This window comes from Elephas maximus, chromosome 4, assembly GCF_024166365.1.
Source record: "Elephas maximus indicus isolate mEleMax1 chromosome 4, mEleMax1 primary haplotype, whole genome shotgun sequence".
Classification (NCBI taxonomy): Eukaryota; Metazoa; Chordata; class Mammalia; order Proboscidea; family Elephantidae; genus Elephas; species Elephas maximus.
Genome location: NC_064822.1, coordinates 104,468,572 through 104,480,908, shown reverse-complemented (window position 1 = coordinate 104,480,908; position 12,337 = coordinate 104,468,572). Strand labels below are relative to the sequence as shown.

Here is a 12,337-nt window from a genome sequence, read left to right as displayed (position 1 = left end):
GTCTAGGAAACTGGGCCCAAAGGTGTGGGTCTCACCTTCTTAGGGATAACTTTAGTATGTTTCATCTGGCTCTGGTACAAGCAGTCATATCTTAGAAGAAGGGACCGTTACCCTTCCCTGCCCCCCCGCCCCCCCGCTCCCCACCTCACACGTAGTGTGTGTGGAAACCTTGCTTGACGGAAAAGGAAGGAAGCAACTCTGCTCTGCTGTGTCCTGCCCGGTTTAGAACTCCTCCAAGTGGCAATGTGCTTCCTGAGACTACAACTCCCAGCATGCTTAGCCATAGGCCTGCCTACACATGCTCAGTAACTCTTAAGGCCCACTTCTGTTAACTACTGGGGACATCTGAGGAAGAAGGGCAGTTGGCGTTGCTAAGGGCAACGATCTGAGGTCTTCAGGCTAAGTGAGACCCTGAACTCAGTCAGGGCAGGGACTAGAAGGGGGTGGGGGGTGAGCCTGAGGTGGATTTGGGTGGGCAATGATTGAAAATTGGGGAGTTTCCTCTGTTGTGTTTGGGATGTCCTAGCTGAAACAGTGGAGGTGCAGCAGATCCGCCCATCGCTGGGCTTTGGTTCTGATAGTGTGTTATACCTACTATAAGATTCCAGACTCTGTCTCAAGGAGAGGAATTTGGGCTGGACTCAGGCTCCTTGGGTTATGACTACCCCTGGCTTGGCATTGATAGGCCCTTAGGATGGTAGCTGACTTGAGACTTGAGGAAAAAGACCAGAAAACAGGGCCCACTGGAAGCCAGGAACTCAGAGATGTGGCAAAGGGCGGTACTGGATGTAGATAGGATGTGGTTCTTCTTGGATGCTGTCATTGCCCGGGGAACTTTTGTGGAGGAGGCTGGAGGTGGGAAAGGGGAGTGGATCACCTGAGAATCCAGAGTGGAAGATGAGGTTGTGTATTTATCTGGGGAGGAAATGGGCAGTGGGATAAGGGTTAGGGAGAATGGCTTTCTTTGTCATTAGTACAGGAGTTTGTACGTATGGCTTTGCTCTGATGTCTGTAGAATCTGGATGCTATTAGCTGCCTTTCTTCTGGGATCCTGGGAAAAGCACTTAGTGGGGAGACTTACTACACATGTAGATATCTCTCTTGGCACTGACAGGTCTCCCCGAGAGGGCCCTGCCCAGTCGGAGAGAGGGATGGACAGCCAGAAGCCGTCTGGTGAGGATAAAGATTCAGAACCAGCAGGTGAGTGGGGGAAATTTTGGGTTTGCTGGCAGTTTCTGCTCTTCCCAGGAACCTTAATTTCTGGTCTTGGCACAAGGACATGAGCTAAATCTGTCTAATAGACAGATAATTAAAGGACTTTGTTCTTTGGGACAAAAGTCAAAATGCCATCAATGTGATCCACCAAGGGTTATGAACAATCTCACAGGTCTGGGGCGTGGATTCATAGTAAGTAAGGGATAATGGCTGATGTGTGCTGCTCTGTTCATTCAGCTGATGGACCTGCAGCCTCTGAGGAGTCAGGCACCGCTGAGCCAGACCTTCCCAACCCACATGTGGGGGAGGTCTCTGTCTCCAGTTCTGGGGATCCCAGGCTTCAGGAGCCTTCCCAGGACTGCAGGTAACTAGTTTGGGGAAAATGAACCTATAAGGGCATGGGAGGATTTGATTTGAGAATCCAGGGCTTTCAAGCAGGAGGATTTGGGGAAACAAGTGATTTGAGAAGCATGGGCATGCCAAATTATGGGGTTGTCAGGGTTGCCTGTTGTCAGGGGCCGGGTTTGGTGCAGATGTTCACGTGTCCACAGTGGGAGTCCAGTGCGGCGTTGTGCTCTCTGTAACTGCGGGGAGCCCAGTCTGCATGGGCAGCGGGAGTTACGGTGCTTTGAGTTGCCATTTGACTGGCCCCGGCGTCCACTGGTATCCCCTGGGGGGGACCCAGGGCCCAGTGAACCAGCGCAGCCCAGTGAAGACCTATCACAGATTGGTTTCCCTGAGGGCCTGACCCCCGCTCATCTAGGAGAACCTGGAGGTAAGTGAGGGGAGGTGGGGTAACTGCTGTGGGCAGGAAAGAGGGCAGGGGCTGGGCAGCAGCCACCTTTTTGTTAACCCCTTCTGTTTACTTCTTCCCACGTGCAAAGGGCCCTGCTGGGCTCACCATTGGTGTGCTGCATGGTCGGCAGGCGTCTGGGGGCAAGAGGGCCCAGAACTATGTGGTGTGGACAAGGCCATCTTCTCAGGAATCTCACAGGTGGGACTGGAGCAAGGGGATTGCATAGGTGAAGGGTAAGGCTGGGCTCGTGGAGGGTAGGCAGAGCTGGTGGACTTTGGAGAGTCAGGATAGGATGGAGGCAGGCTGTGGACAGACTAGGGCAGAGCTGGTGCCTGAAGCATTGCTGGCTGTCACTAAGACTTTGTCTCCACCCTGACAGCGCTGCTCCCACTGCACCAGGCTCGGTGCCTCCATCCCTTGCCGCTCGCCCGGATGTCCACGGCTTTACCACTTCCCCTGCGCGACTGCCAGCGGTTCCTTCTTATCCATGAAGACACTGCAGCTGCTATGCCCAGAGCACAGTGAGGGGGCCGCACATCTGGGTGAGAAACCCTGTCCTTTGGACATAGGGCAAATGGGGGGCCAAGGGAACCCTGGTTTCTTGAGTTCTGCAGTGCACTCAATAAAGTCTGTAATTATTTACTGTCAGTCTGACCTACTAAAATAGGTGTGAATTTTGTGAGTGTGGGGCCTTTGCCTATCTTGTTTTCCACTGTACCTGCAGTGCCTAGAACACCGTCTGGCATATGTTAGGTAGGCACTCAGTAACTAACTACTTGTTATTCATTCATTTATGACCGTGGAATACCTGTTACTTGTACAGCACTACTGAGACTTAAAATGAAATCATAACTGACCTGTGCTGTCTGTCCCTACCCGCTGCAGAGGAGGCTCGTTGTGCAGTATGTGAGGGGCCGGGGGAGTTGTATGACCTGTTCTTCTGTACCAGCTGTGGGCATCACTATCATGGGGCCTGCCTGGACACTGCTCTGACTGCCCGCAAGCGTGCTGGCTGGCAGTGCCCCGAATGCAAAGTGTGCCAAGCCTGCAGGTAGGAATGGGAGAGGAGGAAAGGGAAGCCTTGGGCTAAGCACTGGTTAAGGTTGAAAAAGTGTGGGGAGGACCATGTCATGGGCCCTCTGCTCCTGCAGGAAACCTGGGAATGACTCTGAGATGTTGGTCTGTGAGACGTGTGACAAAGGATACCATACCTTCTGCCTAAAACCACCCATGGAGGAACTGCCAGCTCACTCTTGGAAGTGTAAGGTGAGTATCCCTTGATTCTGCCTTCTCCCTAATTTTGCCTCCTACAACAGCCCCAGAGTTCTCTGCTGTGACAAGTCCTTTGCTATTCTCTAGTCTCTACTGGCTGGCCAATGCCTCTTTTGCCTTCTCCCTTCCCCTAGGCATGCCGGGTATGCCGGGCCTGTGGGGCAGGCTCAGCAGAGCTGAATCCCAACTCGGAATGGTTTGAGAACTACTCACTCTGTCACCGCTGCCACAAAGCCCAGGGAGGTCAGCCCATCGGTCCTGTTGCTGAGCAGCGTCCCTCTATCTGTAGCAGGTAAGGGATATGAACTGGATGAGATTGGGAAGGGGGTTGGAAGTATTGAACTTAGCAGGAACCAGGTTAATCAAGTGGCTGTTAGAGGAGAGCCTGAGGTGGGTGTCCGATCTGCAGCATTCATGCCTTGCCCTAGTGTTCTTCTAGGAGTTGATAGCTGGTAAGAGCCACAGTGCCTGTTCCCCTGTACCCTCTGCAGATTCTCACCCCCAGAGCCTGGCGATACCCCCACTGTTGAGCCCGATGCTCTGTATGTTGCATGCCAAGGGCAGCCAAAGGGTGGGCACGTGACCTCTATGCAATCCAAGGAACCGGGGCCCCTGCAATGTGAAGCCAAACCACTAGGTGAGTAGGGTTTAAGAGTCCCTGAAATTAATTCCTTTTTATTCCGTGGCAAGGGACAGTTTCCTTGCCCGAGACCCTACACTTTCTATGGAGTAGAGGTGAGCTAGGTAGGAATACAGTGTGTTATGTCTGCAGGGAGAACAGGGGCCCAACTTGAGCCCCAGTTGGAGGCCCCCATAAATGAGGAGATGCCACTGCTGCCCCCACCTGAGGAGTCGCCCCTATCCCCACCGCCCGAGGAGTCACCCACATCCCCACCGCCTGAGGCATCGCGCCTGTCCCCACCGCCTGAGGAATCACCCCTCTCTCCACCGCCTGAGGAGTCTCCCCTGTCTCCCCCACCTGAATCATCACCCTTTTCTCCACTTGAGGAGTCACCCTTCTCTCCACCAGAGGAGTCTCCTCCATCCCCGCCAGTAGAGACACCCCTGTCCCCACCATCTGAAGCATCACCCCTGTCCCCACCATTTGAGGAGTCTCCTCTGTCCCCTCCACCCGAGGAATTGCCCAGTTCCCCGCCTCCTGAAGCATCTCGCCTGTCTCCACCACCAGAGGAGTCACCCATGTCTCCTCCACCTGAAGAGTCACCTATGTCTCCGCCACCTGAGGCGTCTCGTCTGTTCCCACCATTTGAAGAGTCTCCCCTGTCCCCTCCACCTGAGGAGTCTCCACTGTCCCCACCACCTGAAGCATCACGCCTGTTCCCACCGCCTGAGGACTCACCCATGTCCCCACCACCTGAAGACTCACCTATGTCCCCCCCACCTGAAGTGTCACGCCTATCTCCACCGCCTGAGGAATCTCCCCTGTCCCCACCACCTGAGGAGTCTCCCACATCTCCTCCACCTGAGGCTTCGCGCCTGTCCCCACCACCTGAGGACTCATCTCCGTCCCTGCCACCTGAAGACTTACCTGCTTCCTCACCACCAGAGAACTTGCTCACATGCCTACCGCCGGAAGAATCACCCCTGTCGCCACTGCCTGAGGAGCCGTGTCTCTGCCCCCGACCTGAGGAGTCGGAGTCACAGTTGTGCCCTCAGCCTGAGGAGGTGCAATTCTGTTACCGGCCTGGGGAGCCACACCTGTCCCCCCGGCCCGAGGAGCCGCGCCTGTCCCCCCGGCCCGAGGAGCCGCGCCTGTCCCCCCGGCCCGAGGAGCCGCGCCTGTCCCCCCGGCCCGAGGAGCCGCGCCTGTCCCCCGGGCCCGAGGAGCCGCGCCTGTCCGTGCAGCCGGAGGAGCTGCGCCTTTTCCCTGTATCTGAGGAGCCGTGCCTGTCCCCTGTACCTGAAGAGCCACACTTGTCCCCCCAGCCTGAGGAGCCCCCTGAGGAGCCAGGCTTGTGCCCTGTGCCTGAGGAGTTACCCTTGTTACCCCCACATGGGGAGCCACCCATGTCCCCTTTGCTTAGAGAGCCGGCCCTGTCTGAGCCTGGGGAACCACCTCTATCTCCTCTGCCTGAGGATCTGTCCATGTCCCCATCTGGGGAGCCATCCTTGTCACCTCAACTGATGCCACCAGGTAAGGGGATGTTAATACTTCATTACTTTGGGGTAGTCTTATTCTTTACGGTACATCTGATTGAAGAACCTCCTTTTTCTCTTTCTCTCTAGATCCTCTTCCTCCTCCACTCTCACCCATTATCACAGCTGTGGCCCCACCAGCCCTGTCTCCTTTGGGGGAGTTAGAGTACCCCTTTGGTGCCAAAGGGGACGGTGACCCTGAGTCACCGTTGGCTGCGCCCATCCTAGAGACACCGATCAGCCCTCCACCGGAAGCAAATTGCACTGACCCTGAGCCTGTACCCCCTATGATCCTTCCCCCATCTCCAGGCTCCCCAATGGGACCTGCTTCTCCCATCCTGATGGAGCCCTTACCCTCTCAGTGTTCTCCATTCCTTCAGCCTTCCCTGCCTCCCGAGAGCTTCCCTCATTCCCAGTGCTCCCCTCCTGCTCTGCCTCTGTCCATCCGCTCCCCGCTGAGTCCCATGGAGAAGACTGCGGAGGTCTCAGATGAGGCTGAGCAACATGAGATGGAGACTGAAAAAGTCCCAGAACCTGAGTGCCCAGCCTTAGAGCCCAGCCCTACCAGTCCTCTTCCCTCCCCCGTGGGAGACCTTTCCTGCCCTGCACCCAGCCCTGCCCCAGCACTGGATGACTTCTCTGGCCTTGGGGAAGACACAGCCCCTCTTGATGGGACTGACACTCCTGGTTCACAGCCAGAAGCTGGACAGACCCCTGGTAGTTCAACAGCTTGTGAACTTAAGGGTTCCCCTGTGCTCCTGGACCCCGAGGAGCTGGCCCCCGTGACCCCTATGGAGGTCTATGGTCCAGAATGCAAACAGGCAGGGCAGGGCTCACCATGTGAGATGCAGGAGGAGCCACATGCACCAGTGGCCCCCACCCCACCCACTCTCATCAAATCCGACATCGTTAATGAGATCTCGAACCTGAGCCAGGGGGATGCCAGTGCTAGTTTTCCTGGTTCAGAGCCCCTGCTGGGCTCTCCTGACCCCGAGGGGGGTGGCTCCCTGTCCATGGAGCTGGGGGTATCTACAGACGTCAGCCCAGCCCGAGATGAGGGCTCCTTGCGGCTCTGTACTGACTCCTTGCCAGAGACTGATGACTCGCTATTGTGTGAAGCTGGGACAACTGTCAGCGGAGGCAAAGCCGATGGGGACAAGGGGAGGCGGCGCAGTTCCCCTGCCCGTTCCCGCATTAAGCAGGTGAGAGGCTATCCCTTCTGTCATCTAGAGGTACAGCACTGTGTCATGATAACTTCCCACCTGGCTTCTTGAATCCTAGACTCAGATCCTTCAGTGCCGCATCTTTATTAAGGAGAATACTCTTGTCTAGAGGGGGAAATAACTTGCTCAGGTTTGCAGTTAGTGAGTAATAGAATCAGGACTAAAAACTCAGATTTCCAGCCCTTAAGGCTGTATTTTTTTTTCATTATGTCTGGTTGGCTACTCTGTTCTGGCGAGAGGGGAGTTCAATTGGGCCGGAGCTACATATCTATTGGTATCTGGAGCTTGGCTTTTTTCCCTGCCCTGACTGGCCCTTCTGGGCTTTATTAGACGTCATACTTGGTCCATTCATTTTTATTTTTCTGAGCGTGTGGGCCCAACACACTACACCCGGACTTGCTCTTGTAATTGACCCTTTCCTCACTCAGGGACGCAGCAGTAGTTTCCCAGGAAGACGCCGGCCACGGGGAGGAGCACATGGAGGACGTGGAAGAGGACGGGCCCGGCTAAAATCAACTACTTCTTCCATTGAGACTCTGGTAGTAAGGAGAGGCCTCCCATCCCCCAAAACGTGCTTCAGATGACCCCTTTGAAATTAAACACCCTGTAAATCCTGCCAATCCTTGCACTCTTGTCTACCCGTCTGCTAGCCTAGGGCCTGTCCAGCTCTCTGTGCTCCTTCTACCCACTTGGCCCCAGGCTTCTCTGAAATCTCTACCATTGGGCTGAGGCCCAGTTTGGGAGCTGGGATGTTCTTCTGCCTCGTAGTCCTGGCTCCTGTTCTTCATCTTAGCCAGGGGTTCCACCTCCGTCCCCCAACACCAAAGAGGGAAAGCAGCTTGGTTGGGACAGACTTATCTGGCTCACTTTCCACAACTCTCTGCCTGTAAGGTTGCTGATATCGATAGCTCTCCCAGCAAGGAGGAGGAAGAAGAAGATGACGACACCATGCAAAATACCGTGGTTCTCTTCTCCAACACAGACAAATTTGTCCTAATGCAGGTACTATACTTGACTGGTGTGGTCCCGTCCTCAGCAGTGAGCCCTGGCACTGAACATTGGGTGTGTGTGTTTTGGTGGTAGGGGCAGTGGGAAAAACCAAGGGCCAACTTTTGGGGATACCCACTTAATAGAGAAAATACAGAATGAATCAGAGTCACACTGTTCATTTGTTTGTCCATCAGAATTTCACTTGAGTGTGTAGTGGTTGGTTAAGTGCTACGGCTGCTAACCAAAGGGTCGACAGTTCGAATCCGCCAGGCACTCCTTGGAAACTCTGCGGGGCAGTTCTACTCTGTCCTATAGGGTCGCTATGAGTCCGAATTCACTCGACGGCAGTTGGTTTGGTTTTGGGTTTTTTTGATCTCTTCTGAACCTGACGCTGAGCTAGGAACTACGAGTGCTAGACTAGTGAAAAAGGCAAATGGTCTTTGCATGATTGGAGTTTATAGTCTTGGAAGCTTATATATTTTCACCTGAATAATCTTGAAGCTGGTAGAATTTTGTGACGTATGTTACTCCTTTTTCTGACCAGTCTTTACCCACCCCCGCCCCATCTTATTTTCTTTTCATTTTTCCTTACCTTTACTTATGTCAGGGTGTGTGAATTCAAGTTTCTTGATAAGGTGAGCAAGGCATCTTAAGAAGAAGTAGTTTCTGGGGGTGAATAGGAGGAGAAGCAGGGTCTTGTGGTGGCGTACGGTTTCCTAATGCTGTGGGGTGGGGTTTTGATTTCCTGACTTGTTGGCTCTCACATTAGTGTAGTAGTCACTTGGCCAGGAGTAAGTAGAATGAGGAGACCTAGCTAGACATTCAGGTTTCTGCATGTTTCCCCAGGACATGTGTGTGGTATGTGGCAGCTTTGGCCGGGGAGCAGAAGGCCATCTCCTTGCCTGTTCCCAGTGCTCTCAGTGCTATCACCCTTACTGTGTTAACAGCAAGGTGAGTTCAGGGCCCAAGAGGTGTGGTCTGGGGAACGGGGTCAGTTATTTCTCATTCTAGGCCACAGTCTTGGCCATACTACTTCTTAAGGCGGCCGCTGTTATGGAAGTCAGTTATCGGTCACCAGTGATTATCAAACTCATCTCGGGGAAAAGTACTTTGGAAGTTATGCTCTCTATAGTTCCTTTGTAGTAGACCCTGATTCTGGTATAATTCAGTCCATTATATAAACAATGACCGATTTTGCTAGAAGAAAGTATGGTATAGCGTGTAGATAAAATATAAAATCATAAGCATATGTCCACAAAGAGAAAGCAGTGTCTTTGACCCAAGCATGATCAGCTGTTTTGCGTTTTTTTTTGTTGTTGTTGTTAATTTTAAGTTGTCTAGTGCTACCATTCGCTAACTTGTATCAGTAGCAAGTTCTAAATATTCCAGAAAAAATTGTGGAGAAGTAAACCTAATTCTATCTATGATCTTAAATTTTGGGAGGTTGGCTACTGGAAGATTGCCGTTCCACTCTGGTAACGAGCAGTGGCCGGCTGAGCCTATTCTCTCCTCATCAGAGACCCTTGGAAGCCTAAGTTTAGAACTGCTCTTTGGGGGTGAGGGAGCTCTGGGTAAACCTTCATGTGTTTAAAATGGAGGTCTAGCCTGTGCACTGGGTTTCCTCCAGCCCCATCCATGTAAGTGGAGCTCTCCCCTGAGAAGTTCTACCCTCTGCTCTGTGTGGCACCCTGAGCAATTACCATCTTCTACACCAGATCACCAAGGTGATGCTGCTGAAGGGCTGGCGGTGCGTGGAGTGTATTGTGTGTGAGGTGTGTGGCCAGGCCTCCGACCCTTCACGCCTGCTGCTCTGTGATGACTGTGACATTAGCTACCATACATACTGCCTGGACCCCCCACTGCTCACCGTGCCCAAAGGTGGCTGGAAGTGCAAGTGGTAAGGAGACTTGGGGTCTTCAGAGGCCTAGGCCTGAGATGTTAGAGTCAGTAGGGATGTTGAATAATGACAAAGGCTGGGTTTAGGAGGTCAGGCTGGTTGCATGGTTGACGGTAAGGGCGAGTTCGGGTGTGGTGGGTAAGTTTGGTGCCAAGGGCCTGTCTTTCTGCCCCCACAGGTGTGTCTCCTGTATGCAGTGTGGGGCCGCTTCCCCTGGCTTCCACTGTGAATGGCAGAATAGTTACACACACTGTGGGCCCTGTGCTAGCCTGGTAACCTGCCCTATCTGTCATGCCCCATATGTGGAAGAGGACCTTCTCATTCAGTGCCGCCACTGTGAACGGTGAGGGTGTCCCTTACCCCTTACCCTTCACGTTGGCCCTCTCTTCCCTGTTCTCAGTCTCACTGTTGCCTGGGCTCACCTCCTTCTGTCTGCCTTGTCCCAGGTGGATGCATGCTGGCTGCGAGAGTCTCTTCACAGAGGAAGAAGTGGAACAGGCTGCAGATGAGGGCTTTGACTGTGTCTCCTGCCAGCCCTATGTTATAAAGCCTGCGGGTGAGTACGAGGTACTGGGGATGGGGTGGAAGAGGAATCCTGGCGGAGGTACCTTGCTTTGGGATAGGGCCTCAAACTACCTTGGTTTTGGCCTTCTCTCCACAGCGCCTGTTGCACCTCCAGAGTTGGTGCCTATCAAAGTGAAAGAGCCAGGTGAGTCACAAAAATTTATAATGCCAAAGGCAGAGGAGACCGTGGACACCATCTATCTAGTCGTGCTCCAATCCCCTAACTTCATCTCTTCATTTTAAGAGGAATAAATTAAGAGTCAAAGAGATTGAGTGGTCTGCCCAAGGTCACTCAGTAAGTTAGTGGTGAAGTTAGGACTAGAACAGAGGTCTCCAGTTTTCCAGTAGTCTTCCTTCTAAACAGTGTTGCCTCTTTACTGTCAGAATCTCATCTCCAAAGAACACAGCTCTTTTTTCTCAGTGAAGGGGTCTGCGGACATATCTCCATCTTGATGTGGACCCTTCTTCTGGCATCTGGGGCACTGTGTGTTGGTATTCATCAACTAGGAGCCCTCCAAGCCCCAGACATATAAAGACTATCTTGGTGAACTTAGGGCTGATCATAAGTAAAGTCAGGCTTCTGCAGTAGCAGTCTCTCTCTGAATCTCCCAGGGTCACCGATGGAGAACTCAGGCCTCAGCCAGCACCCATTGGTGGCCTCAGACTCCAAGCTGGACTTTGGCTTCTCTGTCACTGCCTTTGTCCCAGCTGGGTACTCAGGCTGAAACTCTGAGTCCTGGTTTTCTTGGACCTTCATCCAGGGCTCATATGCTCTTCCCCCTTGTGCAGAGCCCCAGTACTTTCGCTTCGAGGGTGTGTGGCTGACAGAAACTGGCATGGCCGTGCTGCGTAACCTGACCATGTCGCCTCTGCACAAGCGGCGCCAGCGGCGGGGGCGGCTCGGCCTCCCAGGCGAGGCAGGGCTGGAAGGTTCCGAGCCCTCAGATGCCCTTGGCCCTGATGACAAGAAAGATGGGGACCTGGACACTGATGAGCTTATCAAGGGTGAAGGTTGGGCTGGGGAACCTTGGGGAGTGGCAGAGTTGTGGGACTGGGCCTATGAAAAGTTGGGATCTGGTTGGGGGCAGCGTCGTCCCTCCCACTCACCCTCAAGCTACTGTTGGTCGTGTCCAAATGGCTCTGGCAAGACACTCAGCTCTCTCTGCTGTTGGGTGGAGGGATGACAAGGTTAAACTGGCCCAAGCAGCTGATCTGCCTCCATTTCTCCTGTCTCCCTATGCAGGTGGTGTGGAGCACATGGAGTGTGAAATTAAACTAGAGGGCCCCGTCAGCCCTGACATGGAGCCTGGCAAGGAGGAGACCGAGGAAAGCAAGAAACGGAAGCGCAAGCCATATCGACCTGGTGAGGCCCTGGGATGGGAGCCAGGGTGGTGAGGACCAAGTCCCCCAGCAGCTCCTCATCTTCACATCTACCTCCTTGTAGGCATTGGTGGCTTCATGGTGCGACAGCGGAAATCCCACACACGTGTGAAAAAGGGTCCTGCGGCACAGACAGAGGTGTTGAGTGGTGATGGGCAGCCCGACGAGGGTGAGACGGGTGAGGGCACCAGTGGGGCCTGGGAGAAGGTGGGGATCAAAGGACCGACAGGGCAATGTCAGTGAGACCCAGGGGGTGGGCCACTGAAAGGGCCAAGAGGTTGGCGGGCCCAACTGATGTCAGAGGAGAGGGTAGGCAGAAAGTGCCACCAGGCTGAGTGGGGAGCAGCATGTCCTGGGTCCACAAAGAGGCTGACACCTTCCGTCCTGTCCTCAGTGATGCCTGCCGACCTACCTGCAGAGAGCTCTGTGGAGCAGAGCTTAGCTGATGGGGATGAGAAGAAGAAGCAGCAGCGGCGAGGGCGCAAGAAGAGCAAATTAGAGGACATGTTTCCTGCTTACTTGCAGGTGGGGCTTAGTGTCTGAGGGGTGAGTGGTGGTGTCTGGGCCCTGCAGAGTATGAATAAACCTATTTCTCCCTGACTCCCTTCACAGGAAGCCTTCTTTGGAAAGGAGCTGCTGGACCTGAGCCGTAAGGCCCTTTTTGCAGTTGGGGTGGGCCGGCCAAGCTTTGGACTAGGAACCCCAAAACCCAAGGGGGATGGAGGCCCAGAAAGGAAGGATCCCCCCACCTTGCAGAAAGGTCAGTCATGGAGTGAAGGGGTATGAGGGGATCCGTCTTCCCTCTGTGCTTAGGAGCTGCCAAGGGTATTTGGTGGGGAATGG

The 12,337-nt window shown here is 54.0% G+C and overlaps 1 protein-coding gene across 15 annotated transcripts in view; it reads left to right on the top strand.

Annotated features, from left to right (window-relative positions):
* Window positions 1-12,337, top strand: part of KMT2D (lysine methyltransferase 2D) — a 37,818-nt gene that overhangs the window by 3,279 nt on the left and 22,202 nt on the right. For 10 of the 15 annotated variants that reach the window (XM_049882969.1, XM_049882970.1, XM_049882975.1 and 7 more), the window contains exons 2-24: window positions 1,115-1,200; window positions 1,453-1,579; window positions 1,767-1,990; window positions 2,100-2,209; window positions 2,391-2,553; window positions 2,897-3,062; window positions 3,163-3,277; window positions 3,418-3,575; window positions 3,775-3,920; window positions 4,056-5,438; window positions 5,531-6,642; window positions 7,092-7,205; window positions 7,555-7,665; window positions 8,500-8,604; window positions 9,369-9,550; window positions 9,729-9,893; window positions 9,997-10,106; window positions 10,212-10,259; window positions 10,904-11,125; window positions 11,358-11,477; window positions 11,559-11,672; window positions 11,889-12,019; window positions 12,107-12,254. In XM_049882969.1, coding sequence (XP_049738926.1) covers window positions 1,152-1,200; window positions 1,453-1,579; window positions 1,767-1,990; window positions 2,100-2,209; window positions 2,391-2,553; window positions 2,897-3,062; window positions 3,163-3,277; window positions 3,418-3,575; window positions 3,775-3,920; window positions 4,056-5,438; window positions 5,531-6,642; window positions 7,092-7,205; window positions 7,555-7,665; window positions 8,500-8,604; window positions 9,369-9,550; window positions 9,729-9,893; window positions 9,997-10,106; window positions 10,212-10,259; window positions 10,904-11,125; window positions 11,358-11,477; window positions 11,559-11,672; window positions 11,889-12,019; window positions 12,107-12,254 — 5,323 coding nt within the window. In that variant the 5' untranslated portion in view covers window positions 1,115-1,151. The remainder of the gene's footprint in view (window positions 1-1,114; window positions 1,201-1,452; window positions 1,580-1,766; window positions 1,991-2,099; window positions 2,210-2,390; window positions 2,554-2,896; window positions 3,063-3,162; window positions 3,278-3,417; window positions 3,576-3,774; window positions 3,921-4,055; window positions 5,439-5,530; window positions 6,643-7,091; window positions 7,206-7,554; window positions 7,666-8,499; window positions 8,605-9,368; window positions 9,551-9,728; window positions 9,894-9,996; window positions 10,107-10,211; window positions 10,260-10,903; window positions 11,126-11,357; window positions 11,478-11,558; window positions 11,673-11,888; window positions 12,020-12,106; window positions 12,255-12,337) is intronic. The other 5 variants (XM_049882972.1, XM_049882968.1, XM_049882974.1 and 2 more) reach the window with 4 other exon arrangements.